Here is a 17736-nt window from a genome sequence, read left to right as displayed (position 1 = left end):
GAGGCCCAACAACGTCTACAAGAAGAAGGTTGTGTAGTAGACATCAAGCAATTTCTGGCGCCGTTGCCGGGGAGGTGAGTGCTTGAAGGTATATCTTTAGATCTTGCAATCCAATCTTTTAGTTTCTTGATTTATCACTAGTTTAGTTTATAAAAGAAAACTACAAAAAAAATTGAATTGAGGGTGCTCATATGCTTCATCTTTTTAACGTCTTCCGTGAAAATAAGGATTCCGATAATTGTGCTCAATTGCTAGAGGAGAATGCATTACAGTGTTTGGCACTAAATATTGAATGATGAGCATGATTGCGATGTTGTTAGTATGAATTCTTTGAATATCCATGATGCTAATGATATGCAAAGCCACAAGCTTGGGGATGCTATGTTTAATGAAGATTATATTTTTAGTCCCCCAAGTTTTGATATGCAAATTTATTATGATGATAGCATGCCTCCTATTTATGATGATTATTGCGATGACACTTATGCTATAAAAAGTAGTGATGATTATATTTATAAAACTTGTCATGATTATGATTACCCTTTTTCTGAACATTACTCTTTTAATGTGGAAACAATTTATAGTATTCGAGTTTCTTGTGATACTCCCACTATTCCGAATGAGAAGAATTTTGCTTATGTGGAGAGTAGTAAATTTTCTATGCTTGGGGATCATGAAAAGAATGCTTTATGTGATGGTTATATTGTTGAATACATTCATCATGCTACTGAAAATTATTATGAGGGAGGAATATATGCTTGTAGGAATTGCAATAATATCAAGTTTCCTCTCTATGTGTTGAAAATCTTGAAGTTATGCTTCTTTTACCTTCCTATGCTAGTTGATTCTTGCTCCCATAAATTATTTGCGCACAAAATCCCTATGCATAGGAAGTGGGTTAGACTTAAATGTTCTATTCATATTCTTCATGATGCTCTCTTTATGTTTCAATTCTTATCTTTTATGTGAGCATCATTGAAATCATCATGCCTAGCAAGGGGCGTTAAACGTTAGCGCTTGTTGGGAGGCAACCCAATTTTTATTTTTGTTTTTTGCATTTTGCTCCTGTTTAGTAATAAATAATTCATTTAGCCTCTGTTTAGATGTGGTTTTATGTTTTAATTAGTGTTTGTGCCAAGTAGAACCTTTGGGAAGACTTGGGTGAAGTCTTTGCGATCTTGCTGTAAAAAACAGAAACTTTTGCGCTCACGAGATTAGCTGCCATTTTTTACTGCAGAGTTATTTTAGGTTGATTATTTTTTCAGATGATTAATAGACAAATTCCTCAGGTCCAAAAATTTATTTCAGAATTTTTGGAGTTACAGAATTATTCGGATGGTACAGATTACTACAGACTGTTCTGTTTTTGACAGATTCTGTTTTCATTATGTTGTTTGCTTATTTTGATGAATCTATGAGTAGTATCGGAAGGTATGAACCATAGAGAAGTTGGAATACAGTAGATATTACACCAATATGAATTTAGAATGAGTTCACAACAGTACCTAAGTGGTGATTTATTTTCTTATACTAACGGAGCTTACGAGTTTTCTGTTAAGTTTTGTGTTGTGAAGTTTTCAAGTTTTGGGTAAAGATTCGATGGACTATGGAATAAGGAGTGGAAAGAGCCTAAGCTTGGGGATGCCCAAGGCACCCCAAGGTAATATTCAAGGACAACCAAGAGCCTAAGCTTGGGGATGCCCCGTATGGCATCCCCTCTTTCGTCTTCGTTCATCGGTAACCTTACTTGGAGCTATATTTTTATTCACCACATGATATGTATTTTGCTTGGAGCGTCATTTTATTTTCTTTTGTTTTGCTTGCTGTTTGAATAAAATACCAAGATCTTAAATTCTTAAATGTTAGAGAGTCTTCACATAGTTACATAATTATTCAACCACTCATTGATCTTCACTTATATCTTTTGGAGTAGTTTGTCATTTGCTCTAGTGCTTCACTTATATCTTCTTAGAGCATGGCGGTAGTTTTATTTTGAAGAAATTGTTGATCTCTCATGCTTCACTTATATTATTTTGAGATTCTTTTAGAACAACATGGTAATTTTCTTTGGTTATGAATTTAGTCCTGATATGATAGGCATCCAAGAGGGGTATAATAAAAACTTTCATATAGAGTGCATTAAATACTATGAGAAGTTTGATACTTGATAATTGTTTTAAGATATAAAGATGGTGATATTAGAGTCGTGCTAGTTGAATAATTGTGAAATTGAGAAATACTTATGTTGAGGTTTGCAAGTCCCGTAGCATGAACGTATGGTAACTATTGTGTGACAAATTTGAAGCATGAGGTGTTCTTTGATTGCCTTCCTTATGAGTGGCGGTCGGGGACAAGCGATGGTCTTTTCCTACCAATCTATCCCCCTAGGAGCATGCGCGTAGTGCTTGTTTTTGCTGACTTGTATATTTTTGCAATAAGTATGTGAGTTCTTTATGACTAATGTTGAGTCCATGGATTATACGCACTCTCACCCTTCCATCATTGCTAGCCTCTTCGGTACCGTGCATTGCCCTTTCTCACCTCGAGAGTTGGTGCAAACTTCACCGGTGCATCCAAACCCCGTGATATGATACGCTCTATCACACATAAGCCTCGTTATATCTTCCTCAAAACAGCCACCATACCTACCTATTATGGCATTTCCATAGCCACTTCGAGATATATTGCCATGCAACTTTCCACCGTTCAGTTTATTATGACACGGTTCTTCATTGTCATATTGCCTTGCATGATCATGTAGTTGACATCGTATTTGTGGCAAAGCCACCATTCATAAATTTTCATACATGTCACTCTTGATTCATTGCCCATCCCGGTACACCGCCGGAGGCACTCATATAGAGTCACATTTTGTTCTACTATCGAGTTGTAATCCTTGAGTTGTAAATAAACAGAAGTGTGATGATCATCATTATTAGAGCATTGTCCCGTGTGAGGAAATTTAAAAAAAAAGAACGGCCAAATAAAAAAAAAAGAAGTCCCAAAAAAAAAGAGAAAGGCCAAAAAACAAATGAGAGAAAAAGAGAGGAGGGGCAATGTTACTATCCTTTTTTCACACTTGTGCTTCAAAGTAGCACCATGATCTTCATGATAGAGAATCTCTTATTTTGTCACTTTCATATACTAGTGGAAATTTTCATTATAGAACTTGGCTTGTATATTCCAACGATGGGCTTCCTCAAAATGCCCTAGGTCTTCATGAGCAAGCAAGTTGGATGCACACCCACTTAGCTTCTTTTATTGAGCTTTCATATATTTATAGCTCTAGTGCATCCGTTGCATTGCAATCCCTACTCCTTGCATTGACATCAATTGATGGGCATCTCCATAGCCCGTTGATTAGCCGCGTCGATGTGAGACTTTCTCCCTTTTTGTCTTCTCCACACAACCTCCATCATCATATTCTATTCCATCTATAGTGCTATGTCCATGGCTCGCGCTCATATATTGCGTGAAAGTTGAAAAGGTTTGAAAATGCTAAAGTATGAAACAATTGCTTGGCTTTTCATCGGGGTTGTGCATGATGGGAGCATTTTGTGTGACGAAAATGAAGCATGGCCAAACTATATGATTTTGAAGGGATGAGCTTTCTTTGGCTATGTTATTTTGAGAAGACATAATTGCTTGGTTAGTATGCTTGAAGTATTATTATTTTTATGTCAATATTGAACTTTTGTCTTGAATCTTATGGATCTGAATATTCTTGCCACAATAAAGAAGATTAAATTGATAAATATGTTAAGTAGCATTCCACATCAAAAATTCTGTTTTTATCATTTACCTACTCGAGTACGAGCAGGAATTAAGCTTGGGGATGCTTGATACGTCTCCAACGTATCTATAATTTTTGATTGTTCCATGCTATTATATTATCAATCGTGGATGTTTTATATGCTATTTTATATGATTTTTGGGACTAACCTATTAACCCAGAGCCCAGTGCCAGTTTCTGTTTTTTCCTTGTTTTTGAGTATCGCAGAAAAGGAATACCAAACGGAGTCCAGTTGACCTGAAATTTCACAGAGATTGTTTTTGGACCAGAAGAAGCTCACGGAGTACCGGAGATGGACTAGAAGAGTCCCGAGGCCACCACAAGGGTGGGGGCGCGCCCTACCCCCCTGGGCGCGCCCCCTACCTTATGGCCGCCTCGTGGACCCCCTGACTTGTTCCTGACGCCAACACCTCTTATATATCCCCGAACATCCAGAACATAACCTAGATCGGGAGTTCCGACGCCGCAAGCCTCTATAGCCACCAAAAACCAATCGGGACCCTGTTCCGGCACCCTGCCGGAGGGGGGATCCCTCACCGGTGGCCATCTTCATCATCCCGGCGCTCTCCATGACGAGGAGGGAGTAGTTCACCCTCGGGGCTGAGGGTATGTACCAGTAGCTATGTGTTTGATCTCTCTCTCTCTCGTGTTCTTGATTCGGCACGATCTCGATGTATCGCGAGCTTTGTTATTATAGTTGGATCTTATGATGTTTCTCCCCCTCTACTCTCTTGTAATGGATTGAGTTTTCCCTTTGAATTTGTCTTATCACATTGAGTCTTTAAGGATTTGAGAACACTTGATGTATGTCTTGCATGTGCTTATCTGTGGTGACAATGGGATATTCACATGATCTACTTGATGTATGTTTCGGTGATCAACTTGCGGGTTCAGTGACCTTGTGAACTTATGCATAGGGGTTGGCACACGTTTTCGTCTTGACTCTCCGGTAAAAACTTTGGGGCACTCTTTGAAGTTCTTTGTGTTGGTTTAATAGATGAATCTGAGATTGTGTCATGCATATCGTATAATCATACCCACGGATAGTTGAGGTGACATTGGAGTATCTAGGTGATATTAGGGTTTTGGTTGATTTGTGTCTTAAGGTGTTATTCTAGTACGAACACTAGGATAGATCGAACGGAAAGAATAGTTTCATGTTATTTTACTACGGACTCTTGAATAGATTGATCAGAAAAGATAACTTTGAGGTGGTTTCGTACCCTATAATAATCTCTTCGTTTGTTCTCCGCTATTAGTGACTTTGGAGTGACTCTTTGTTGCATGTTGAGGGATCGTTATATGATCTAATTATGTTATTATTGTTGAGAGAACTTGCACTAGTGAAAGTATGAACCCTAGGCCTTGTTTTCTAGCATTGCAATACCGTTTACGCTCACTTTTATCATTAGTTACCTTGCTGTTTTTATATTTTTAGATTACAAAAACCTATATCTACCATCCATATTGCACTTGTATCACCATCTCTTCCCCCAACTAGTGCATACAATTTACCATTGTATTGGGTGTGTTGGGGACACAAAAGACTCTTTGTTATTTGGTTGCAGGGTTGTTTGAGAGAGACCATCTTCATCCTACGCCTCCCATAGATTGATAAACCTTAGGTCATCCACTTGAGGAAAATTTGCTACTGTCCTACAAACCTCTGCACTTGGAGGCCCTACAACGTCTACAAAAAGAAGGTTGTGTAGTAGACATCACTAGTAGTCGTTGCTAGGTGGTCTACGGATCTGAATGAAATCTTTGTTATTTTTGGTGTTCGTTGTACTGCCATGATTGAAAATAAATAAATTGAAAGTTTCCCCATTTTCTTAGAAAATTGTTGTCATAGATGCTCTTAGGTAGCATGATGATTTTGAAGAATTTTCTACTGTGGCAATTCTAATGAGAATTAAATATTCTCTCTAGTACTTCCTCATTCACAAATATAAGTTTTTTACATTTTTTCTGAATATATGGATGTGTTTAATGTGTTTCTTTATTCATTTTAGTTTGTATGTAGTTTATATTAATAAAATATTAAAAACATCTTATATTTTATAGAAAAACATCTTGTGTTTGTGAACAGGGTAGTAATAATAAGGGCATCTCCAAGACGGACCCGCAAACCTCCAGCAACTGTCCGGACTGTGTTGTCTGGATCCCAAAAGTCATCCAACACGGTCTCGTATCGGTCCGTGGAGTGGTACAGACGTTGATTTCTCCCGCAAATTGAAGACAAATATGGGGCATTTGCGGGAGTTCGGGTCGATCCCAAGCCCGCTTCTGACCGCCCTGGCCCACCAAAAATCCCTTCGCCCACCCGTGCTCGCTTCCCGCCCGGCGCCAGCTGCCCGCATTCATGCCGCTGTACAGCGCGCCGCTCCACATTGAAGGTAGCTCAGGGCGCACTCGTTCTCTCACTGCCACCGCCATTGAAGCGGCACGCCGGCCGAGGACGACGCGTGCACGCCTGACTGAGTATGCCTCCTCGCCGCATTAAAACGCCTACATTAAACCCGCGTGGAAGCCGAGAAACCTCCTTCAGACACACATCCATTCACGAGCGGGCCAACATTAAACGCAACGCTGGGCAGGCTCCTCCCGTCCGCTCTGTATATAAACCAGGCCAGACGCCGGGCAATAATCGCACCACTCCACCGCTCCCTATCTCCTCCTTCCATCATTTTCTCCAATCTTTTGATGGCATCCGACGAGGGAATAACAGTTCTCCGGTATAAAAGCCGGCTGGGTGGCCACCCGAGCCTGGCCGGATACGAGCGTGGCACCTCGCTGCTCCACCTCCCTCACCTAGCCCGACGGAGTAAGTTGCCCCAAGACGGCGCGTGGTTCAGCAACTCGTCGCTCCAAGTCAGCTCGCGGAGGAGTGGCGACTTGCTCCAGGCCGGCACAGCGGGGAGCATGGCGGCACGGGCATCGTCGCCTCCAGTGCCTGCGACCGCGCCATTCGCCGTCAACGTGCGCATAGGCACGCCATGCAGGCAGAGAAAGAAGCCGGCTACGCGGATGTCGATGAGGTGGTGGCTAGCACATCCGCGCCCGCCGCCATCATCAAGGAGAAGTAGAACACGGGAGGCCACCGTCGCTTTGGTCCCAGGAAGGCCACCGCCGGTGACCTTATTCTTTATCTCAGACCATCCTGGGCACCCGACTGAGCCCCATGGAAGCACCCATCCCCTCCGGCTCAAGCACCCTCTTTGCAACTCTAATGAGCGACGCAACCGGCCATAGGGAAGATACGGGGAAGAATATGCCTCTGGGGCTCCCGGCAGTCCGGTTAGCAGGCTGCCGGACACGGGAAAGACAAAGGGATCCGCCGCAGCCGGTCGTAGACTAATGTAGGGTATCCATATCGTGGGAACGGAGCTCCGCATGACCGTACGTGTACATAGTTTTAGCTTTTTATAGTTGAAAATATGTTTAAAATGTAACCGTTTTCATCCGTTTTGTACGAAAGTATGAAATCCGGCCTTGTTTGCACGAATTTCATTCGATTTGTTGAAAAATAGTTTGAAATATATGCAGACGGCATTGGATAGTGTTCTTCCGCATTCATGACCGCGGACTGATCCCTATTATCCGTGGATGGATGCGGGAATAAATTTAGGGGTTCAAGTTGAAGATGCCCTGGGTAAAATATCTGAAAGTACCGCTGTCAAAGTCCGCCCCCACTCCCGTCACAAAGGTGCTCCCGTCGCTACGCCATGGCGATGGCGTCCTGGTCCTGGGTCCTCTCCGCGTGGATCCCGCGAGCAAAAACAAAAAATGAGGAGGAGTTCATACTCGCCAGCTCCAACTCAAAAGTCTCGTTAGGCGTGCGCGAAAGCGAAAATCTCGAGCCGAATCAACCGAAAAAGGAGGTTGAAGAAGAACAAGTCCGCGCGTGCCGGTGCCCGCCTACCCCCGCCCCCGCCCCACTACCCGCGCCCGCCGCTTCGTCGTCAACCCACCTTACCTGCCCCCCACTCCGTCTCCCCTCGCGCCGTTCGCTTACCCAGATCCGCCAAGACCATCTCCCCGCCTCCGCTTTCGGTTTCTTGGAAATGGGGGCGCCGCCGTGGAGGCTGCTGTGCTGCTGCTGCTGCCGCGAGTCCGATCGCAATGGGGTGGACGACCTCAAGCTCAAGCCCGACGCCGCCGGTGCGTCCCCGATCGGTTTCGATTTTGATCTCTGAGCATCCTTCCTGCCTGTGTGCTGATTGAGGAATTTTCAGATGGGGAGGAGGGGGCGGCGGGGGACTGGTACGACCTCCCGCCATTCCAGGACTTCACCTTCCAGCAGCTGCGCCTCGCCACCTCGGGCTTCGCCGCCGAGAACATCATCTCCGAGAGCGGCGACAAGGCGCCTAACGTCGTCTACAAGGGCAAGCTCGACGCCCAGCGCCGTATCGCCGTCAAGCGCTTCAGCCGCTCTGCCTGGCCCGACCCGCGCCAGTTCATGGTGGGAATCCCTTTGAGTATCCACAAGACTCCACTTTTAATTGTTTCGCTGGTTTTCTCGTCGATCCTGAAAATAGAGTCATCCACACGCATTTTGGTGCTGTTCGAACGGCACGTCGCACGTGTTGCTTTTCTTGGATACACAAATACAGCTTGTAGATGAAATAGAGGCATCACCTGTATTTTTTTACTCCCAAAATAGTTTACATGCACCAGCTGCTACATTTAGCCACCGAATTTCTCTTACTCTGCACCTGCTAGCTTCAACCCATAAGGGAGTTCAGAATAATGCAAATTGTGTCCTTTTGTCTGGACTAGAATCTTTCTTCAAATTTTGCAACTGGCCCAGTACAACATTCAGAACGTCGGAGTGACCCTTGGGAAATGGTTCTATGCTTTCAGGAAGAAGCTAAGTCTGTTGGCCAGCTCCGGAACAAAAGAATCGTAAATTTGCTTGGTTGTTGCTGTGAAGCCGATGAAAGATTGCTTGTTGCTGAGTACATGCCCAATGACACACTGGCGAAGCATCTGTTCCATTGTGAGTTGATCTCTCGATGTTGTGGCTATGTCTTCATGAAGAAAGTTTGCCAATTTCATCTATTTTCCCTTTTAGTTCCACCAAAGCCGTGGCTGAGAATGTTTCTGTAGGAGGCTGCAATCATGATTTTTTATGGATAGTTTGCACGATGAGTATTTAGCAGTTGCACATGGTCCTGTGCTGAAAATGTACTTAACTGAACATGTGCATAATAAATTGGAAGCTTGATTGCAGCAAATAAAAGAGACTGTGTTGATTGTTATTTTGTGTGTTTGTGAAATTTTTCTCATGCTAACAATATACCCATAAAAAGCAAATTTCACTGTAAATCCTATCACATTCACAGTATAATGACTGTTATACAGTACTCCCTCCGTAAAGAAATATAAGAGCGTTTAGATCACTACTTATGCCTTCCTCAGTTATTCCTTTTATGTTGATCAAAATGTGATTCTTATTTCACATCACATTTACCATTTCACAGGGGAGTCACAGGCAATGGTATGGCCCATGAGATTACGGGTTGTTCTGTATCTTGCCGAGGCTTTAGACTACTGCATAAGCAAGGAGCGGGCTCTCTATCATGATCTTAATGCCTATAGAGTTCTGTTTGATGATGTGAGTATCATGTGTACTGTTATTTAAATGTAGACATCACCCTGCCAATGTCAGTATGCTTGCAACTTTCTAGATTGTTAACAGTTGACACCCTGCAGGACTGCAACCCTAGGCTTTCATGTTTCGGCCTAATGAAGAACAGTCGGGATGGCAAAAGTTACAGCACCAATTTGGCATTCACTCCTCCTGAATATATGAGGACTGGTGAGTCCTTAATTCCCGGAATGTGCTAAAAATAGCTTAAAATGGGTACCTTTACTGCGGTTGTTTAGAGGAAGAGCCTTGTGTTAGGCTTTGTTGCTATGGAGATATCACTAGCCACTAGTTATGTCTGGCATTTTTATTACAGTACCATTAAAAATGCTGTCAGGATTATCAGAAATTTGGTGCTTTTGCAACTCAATTAGTCTATTCACTGAAGGTGGCTCATATATCTGATGAATGTATGAAATTAGCTTACACCGGTATGAAATTAGCAAACTATAGCCTTCTGCAGTTACATAGAAGGGAGGAGATAAATTCTAATATTGTAATAGCCTTTCTTTTGGTCTCGGGATTGATGCATATTTTCAATAAATACAATACCATATCCTCAAAAAAAGAAAAAAAAACTCCCTCCGTCCCAAAATAAGTGTCTCAACTTTGTACTAACTTTAGTACAAAATTGCACTAAGGTTGAGACATTTATTTTGGGACGGAGGGAGTAAATACAATACCAGTTTGCTCTTTGAACATTCTTTTATCAAACATGCACAAGACTGCGTGTCTTTTTGTGTTAAGAAGAAGAGCCTCGAAATGAAGCAAACCGTTCAACCGGAGAAAACAGAAAGAAGCGAAGAGAAAGCTAAGAAAAAACTACCTAGGCTACTGAAAAAAAAAAGCTAAAACAAAAACAGAAACCGTACAGGGACAGGAGCCTAAGCTACGTCCGAAGGCCGAGCATGCAGAGGCAGTCTCGGGGCAATCTGACGAAGCACCTTGAAACACGCAGTCCTTGCGCACGTTCTAGAGCTACCACACTGTTAGGAATTTAGGATGATCAGCGAACGCGCTCGTTTCGTCTTGTCAGGTCCAGCTCGGGTTGCCGCATTCTCTAACCAGGTGTTGAAGTTGTCATCAGGTTGAGGTGCAATGGCCTGAAGATCGAAGACACGAAGCTCCTCAAACCAGACTTGCCTGGCGAACGCACAGCCCGAGAGAGATGAGAGATGGTTCCATCTTCCCGTAGTTAAAAAAGGCGTGCCTAAGCAAGCGCTTAAGTGCGCCTAGGCTCTAGGCGATAGCAAAACGCCTAGCGCATAACTGCGCTTAATCTGCGCATAATTGCGCATAAGCATGCGCTTTGATCAGAAAAGCACAAGGCGGTGGCAAAACGCACAATTAAAGCCTAGCGCTTTTTTGAACTATGATCTTCCTGGTCACAAAAAGGGCAAGCATCCCGGTGCTGCAGGCCGCGACGCTCCAAGCGATCTGAAGTCCAGCACCCCTCCTTAGTGGCGAGCCTGGCACAATGTTTGCACTTAAGAGGTGCTCAGGTGCCCAGCCTCACCAGATTGAATGCCAGAGAGGTGATTCGACCAAATCGGCGGACAACTCGGTGTGTGCGGACTTCACTGTGTACTGCCCAGATGTCGAGAAGCGCCAGATGAACTGGTATTCTGAGGGGCAGAACCATGGTGTCGACGATCTCAGCCAAGTGGAGAAATTCAAGAATTCCTTGCATGTTGAGCGCCCCTGAGATGTCTGCCACCCAGCACTGCCCGGCGCAAACTGCACGTACCCTTCGCCCCTTGACCACACAAGTCCCAACCACTGCCAAGACCATAGGGGCCAGCTCCTTGATAGATTGCCCCTCGATCCAGTGATCTGTCCAGAATAGTGCTCGATTGCTTTCGCTGACGACCACCTTGGAAGCAGCGTGCGCTAAACCACAGATGTGGTGGATGACCTTGAGTAGTAATTTTGCCCAAAGGTTTGGAGGTGTCGGACCTCTGCAGACATGGCCTATGAGTGCTCAGCACCCATCCCATCTTCTGGTGTCTTTGATACTGAGGCCGCCAAACTCGACCGGACGGCAAACCTCGCGCCAAGCGACCGTGCAATTGCGGCCATTCGAATCCCGGTGAGCACACCAGAAGAAGTTTCACTGCTTCTTGTCGATGGCTTCCCTAAGCCAATTTGGTATCTCGACAGCAAACATAGTCTGGATGGAAGCAGCAGACATCACGAACTGCACCACGGCTAAGCCCCCTTTTTTGGTCAGCATACCAGTCCATCAACCGGCAAACTTGCTGTCGATCTTATCCAGAAGAGGGTAGTAGTCCTCCGTCTCTCCAGATCAAGAGGGGGACTCCAAGATACCTGATGGGAAATTCTTGGATCGGACAGGTCAGGTGCTGCGTGATGACCGCTATCTCGTCGGCTTTTTATGTGCAGACCTGTAGCCACGCCAAAGAACATCAGGAGGCACAGAATGATGTCGCATTCCTGGGGATCTGGGTTGAGGAATACAACGACGTGGTCAGCGTACAAGGATGTTGTGACATACACCACGTCTTCCCGTCGCCTCGGCCAGCAAACTATGCCCCCCTCCAGATCAAGAGGGGGACTCCAAGATACCTGATGGGAAATTCTTGGATCGGACAGGTCAGGTGCTGCGTGATGACCGCTATCTCGTCGGCTTTTTATGTGCAGACCTGTAGCCATGCCAAAGAACATCAGGAGGCACAGAATGATGTCGCATTCCTGGGGATCTGGGTTGAGGAATACAACGACGTGGTCAGCGTACAAGGATGTTGTGACATACACCACGTCTTCCCATCGCCTCGGCCAGCAAACTATGCCCCCCCCCCCCCCCCCGCCCCCCCCCCCCCCCCCCCCCCCCCCCCCTCACCCCCCGCGCGCAGCACCATGGTGATGAAACGGGTTGATGATTTATGAAGATGCATATAGCAGTTAGCGGGAGGCATTATGTATTGAATTTTTTTAGTTGCAATAAATGGAGTTTTTGTTCTTCTAATTTGTATTGCCTTGGCCTAGTGCACATGTGAGGATCCATTTTAGTCATTGAGCTTATAAAGCTATGGGTTGGCTCTAACGCTTCAGTTTTACCTGCAGGAAGAATAACTCCGGAAAGTGTCATATACAGCTTTGGCACATTGTTGTTGGATGTTCTTAGTGGGAAGCATATTCCTCCTAGCCATGTAAATTTTCTTGCCTTGATTTCTTTATTAGTATATCTATGTTGCTCTGATCATTTTCGTCATAGTTCTGTCATGACCATCATCTTTGACATAGTTTAAACTTTAAAGCATGTTGAAGGGTGCTTTAGTGATTGATGTATGTGGGATAAGTGAATAAACCAGTATTTTACTTTGAACTTTACGGCATCTATACATGCCTGAACTTGTATATAATCTAAAAGTGACAGTAGGATGGAGTGGAAAATATTTAATAACTGGGTAAAACTTAAGAAGAACAATCAATAATGTTTTGTTGTAACGAAACTGATTTACTGCCAATATGTCCAGGCTCTTGATCTGATTCGTGATCGAAACTTCAGTATGCTCATAGATTCCTGTTTAGAGGGCCAATTTTCGAACGAGGAAGGAACAGACCTGATGCGTTTAGCTTCAAGGTGCCTGCATTATGAACCACGAGAGCGGCCTAATGTAAGATCTTTGGTTCTTGCACTGGCTTCTCTTCAGAAGGATGTTGAGGTGAATATATATCTTGTCATGCATCTTCAGTATAGAATAAAAGCATGCCCCTGTTCCTTGATTTGTCTACTTAAGTGTTTTGAACTCAAGGTTGTGTACTACTGATATGTTTTGCAGTCCCAATCTTACGATCTGATGGATAAGCCCCGTGGTGGTGCATTTACTCTTCAATCAATTCATCTTTCTCCTCTTGCGGAAGCTTGCTCCAGAAAGGATCTTACTGCAATACATGAACATCTAGAAACAGCTGGCTATAAAGACGATGAGGGAACAGCAAATGAGGCAAGTATTTTTTTCCCCTTTGATTCACTGTCTACTTGATGTGTACTTAAAGGTAAAACACCATGCGCATTTATATTTTTTACTAAAGAAAAGAAAATTTACTTGGGTGTTAAATAAATGAATAACAATGTATTAGAGTTTAGTGGATTTTTAATATTTCTGTTAGGAGCATTTCACCTAACTTGTTTCTTCTCGGTTGCAGCTCTCATTTCAGATGTGGACTAATCAAATGCAAGCTACAATTGACTCAAAAAAGAAGGGCGACACTGCATTTCGACAAAAGGATTTTAGCATGGCCATTGATTGCTACTCTCAGGTTGCCCCTCATTTGCCTATTTGGTTTCTCTTATCATTGGGTCATACTCAATCCATGACACCATATATGATTTTTATAATACGGCTTGAATTTGGTGTGCTCCATCTTTTGCAACAACCACGACTAAGTTGCTTGGCCATATATCTTTCTTTTGAAAAAATGTAGCTTTAAGCTGGTTATATTTGATCACAAATCTCTGTTCCTGGAGTTCATTTTTGATTATCTTTCTTAATTGTCATGCAGTTCATTGATGTTGGTACCATGGTTTCACCGACAATTTATGCGAGGCGTTGCTTATCATATCTCATGAATGACATGCCACAACAAGCTCTGGATGATGCAGTGCAGGCTCTGGCGATATTTCCTACATGGCCAACTGCATTTTATCTTCAGGCTGCGGCCCTATTTTCATTAGGAAAAGAAAACGAAGCTCGAGAAGCACTCAAGGATGGTTCGGCTGTGGAGACAAGGAGTAAGGGGCATTGAAGATGGATAGCTGAACATCAGGTATATAATCCCTCCCCTCTTAACATAAGGCCGTGTTCATAGCCTGGTAACCTAGTTACTATAAACTGCTAAACAACATATGCCACAAGTGCTTGAGTTCTGGAAGAAGAAAATTTGAAAATCGTAGCATCATTTGGATAGTGAAGTATCATCACCATTATTCTAGTGAGAATCTTACATGTTTTTGTTCAGGTGCTCTCATTTGGACATAATTTGTTGGAGACAACAGCAGTTGTTAATCTGGCTTAGGCGCATGGAGACTGTCAGTTAGCCTTGTGATACATATATAATTTGTGGTGTATATACGAAAAACATGCATAGATAGAATAGACTGGAGAGAAGGCAGGACAGAGGAGATACCAACGTTGAATAAAAATGTTTATCCTACATGGAGTTAACAAGGGGAGAGGAGGTGAGGATGTTCATCCAGGTCGCCCTGCCACATAAAAGAGGAGATACAGAAAAGAAAAGGTTGCCATCTGTTCTGTCAAACATCATCATCACCCATCAGATCATGTTAGTGTTGGTGATAGATTGTAGGGTTTGTAGAGCAAGTGTTGTTTGGTCTTTTTGCTCTTGTCTTGGTTCTCGGCTCAGCTGGGCACTGTGATTTGGGTCATGTACGATTGGTATTATTAGGAGTGTAGTTGAGAGAAGATTGCTGAACTCTCCTGTAATGGTTCAATCGTGGGCACAGTGTGAGCTTTGTATATTTGTGAGAAGGCTCTATTCGGAACAGATCATGCTACTTTGTTGGTCCCATAAGCCATGAAATGGTTGGTGGCATACAGTGCGTTTCCTGGTATGTTGCGATCAGTTGGGGTATTTCTATTTTTCTCTTGTTCTGGTAATGGACAACATCCAAAATGTACTCCAAGCTATGTGTTGTGTTTCCTAAATAGTAGTACGTTCTTTATAAATACCAGCGCCACAGTTTCATGATTTTAAATTACATAAATAAGTAGATATATCCGTCTGAGCGACAATTAATATGGATGGCAGGGAGTATTATACTTTTTGCTTCTTCTATATCTAAGTTGTTTTGTCCCTTTTTACTCAGACTAACAGTTACAGGTTTACACAAACTACTCATGCATTTCAAGATATAAACTTGACCAACAACTAGATCAATAATTTGTGATTTCTGTTATGCAGAAATTTGTGTCATTTTGCCACGACCTTTTTTTTTTGAACATCAGTACAGACACAAGCGCTCATATACATGCGTATATACTCATCCCTATGAACGCACACACGCACACCCTACCCCTATGAGCACCTTTGAAAGACTGAGCCGGCATATTATCTTGAAATTTACGAAGTCACCGTAGGCACCTCGTCGTCGAGGGGAACATCTCCTCCCACTGAATGCGCATCGCCGGAAATCCTGAAATAAATCCAAGAATAAATGCGAGCACCAAGATTTGAACCCATGTTTCACTATGGCCGTGGAAACACCACAAATCGGAGCAAGAGCATGTAAAAATGAGGGATTTTATTTTTGACACTGTACAGGCAGACTGTGTTCAAAAAGAAAAAATCCCGCCTCCCTCATTTTTTTAGATGTTCTTATGGCAACTCCGACGCATTCTGTCCCGCATGTCCGTTTGGGTCCAAATTTGCCTTGCAAGAAACTTTGCAAGGCACGGGATGTCGGCAAGAGAAAGAGGAGAAAATAAAAGCCTACAACGAATTTCAAAAGAAAATGCTCGAGATGGAGGCCGACATACATGCAAAGAAGCTCGAGACAGAGGTGACCAACGCGAGGACCAAAGCAAATAGAGGTGGCGCTCGCTTGCATGGTGAAGGAGGTGGAGATCACGACGGTGGGCTTGAGCAAGGTGTCTCCTAGAAGAAGGCCTTGGTTCAAGAAGATGTAAAAGGGGATGCTGGGGCAAGATGGTTGATCTATGGCCGAGAGCGCCATCTTTTTTGTATGCCGGCATGCCCACGGCCGAGATGTATGGCATGGTTGAACTACCACCATCTTTGTGTGCTGGCAAGTGCGCCGTCGCTGGCAATTGCGCCGGCATGAACTATTGTGTTTTTTTGCAGGCTACCATGTATGCCGACCGCTGGCATGGGCGCCTTCATGAACTGTGGACTCTAGCATGAACTCTGGGCGCTAGCCTTTTTTAGCTTAAATTTGTTTTGGACGCGGAAAATGCGTCGGTCAGTTGAGTGCACCGGTCAGACGCATGCGGACAATACGCTTACTACCGACCCAAATAGACGAAAAAGGGACAAAATCCATGTTCCTTTGTGTCAACCCACTGAAGTTGCCCTACTCTGATATGCGGTCCTTCCACGGCCATAGTTGAACAATGTGCATTCTACTCTCCGCTATGTTTAATCGAGGGAAAAACATTGACTTCGATTTTATTTTCCTTTCTTAAGGAAGCAATAGGCCAACAACAAATGTGTTAAATATAAGGTGACTCAAGTTTTGACTTTCGGTCCGCGTAAAACCATGTACTCCTTTTGTCTCAAAATAAGCATCATAAAGTTGTACTAAGTCAGCGACACTTACTTTGAGACTGAGAAGTATAATTTAAGGGACTTGTAAAAATAAAAAACCGAGTTTTACTTAACAACGGTGCTATTTCTATATCAGAGGTACTATAGACATCTGTGCTATAACAATAAGCACAAATACTTAAGAAAAACCCAATTTATTTTCACCAGCACCTTACATTTTATATGGGCTAAGGGCATCTTCAAGGCGGATCCATAAACCGCCCGCATCCGTTCGTACCACGCTGCTCAGACCGCGGAAGCTATCCAACACGGACTTGTATCGGTCCGCGGGACGGTCAGGACGCGATTTCTCCCGCAAATCAGAGACAAAAGTGGGGGAGCTTTACAGGAGTCCGGACATGCGAAACGTGGGAATTCGACACCCCCGGCCCACCCAAAACCCTCTCCGGGCCCCATGACTCCATCCTCCCCATTTTCTCTCCTTCCTTCTTTCTCTCTTCCCTTCGCCGCCGCTCAACCACCCGGCCACCACACCACTCCCCTGCCGGAACTCTACGTCTCCGTCACCTCCAGCGCTCCAATAGGACTCCACCCCCGCTTCTCCTCTGTCTCCGTTCAACCCCTGTCCTCCGAACACCATGCCTGACAATTGTTCGATAAGATGGTGATGGTGCAAGCGGTCCTTGAAGACGCGGAGCGTGCGGAGGACCTGTTAGAAATATGCCCTAGAGGCAATAATAAATTGGTTATTATTATATTTCCTTGTTCATGATAATCGTTTATTATCCATGCTAGAATTGTATTGATAGGAAACTCAGATACATTTGTGGATACATAGACAACACCATGTCCCTAGTAAGCCTCTAGTTGACTAGCTCGTTGATCAATAGATGGTTACGGTTTCCTGACCATGGACATTGGATGTCGTTGATAACGGGATCACATCATTAGGAGAATGATGTGATGGACAAGACCCAATCCTAAGCCTAGCACAAGATCGTGTAGTTCATTTGCTCAGAGCTTT

At 43.9% G+C, this 17736-nt stretch overlaps 1 protein-coding gene across 1 annotated transcript; it reads left to right on the top strand.

The window, feature by feature from the left end:
• The first annotated feature begins 7443 nt into the window (after nt 1–7443).
• On the top strand, nt 7444–14944 carry LOC109752013 (probable serine/threonine-protein kinase BSK3). Its single transcript, XM_020310879.4, has 11 exons — nt 7444–7954; nt 8029–8255; nt 8657–8792; nt 9277–9410; nt 9509–9614; nt 12528–12613; nt 12941–13129; nt 13247–13411; nt 13614–13727; nt 13971–14234; nt 14427–14944. The coding sequence occupies exons 1-10, from the start codon at nt 7519–7521 to the stop codon at nt 14211–14213; spliced, it is 1836 nt and encodes a 611-aa protein (XP_020166468.1). The 5' UTR covers nt 7444–7518; the 3' UTR covers nt 14214–14234; nt 14427–14944.
• The last annotated feature ends 2792 nt before the right edge of the window (nt 14945–17736 follow it).

The sequence above is a fragment of the Aegilops tauschii genome, chromosome 7 (genome assembly GCF_002575655.3).
Source record: "Aegilops tauschii subsp. strangulata cultivar AL8/78 chromosome 7, Aet v6.0, whole genome shotgun sequence".
In the NCBI taxonomy this organism is placed as follows: Eukaryota; Viridiplantae; Streptophyta; class Magnoliopsida; order Poales; family Poaceae; genus Aegilops; species Aegilops tauschii.
This window is presented reverse-complemented; position numbering and strand designations above follow the sequence as displayed.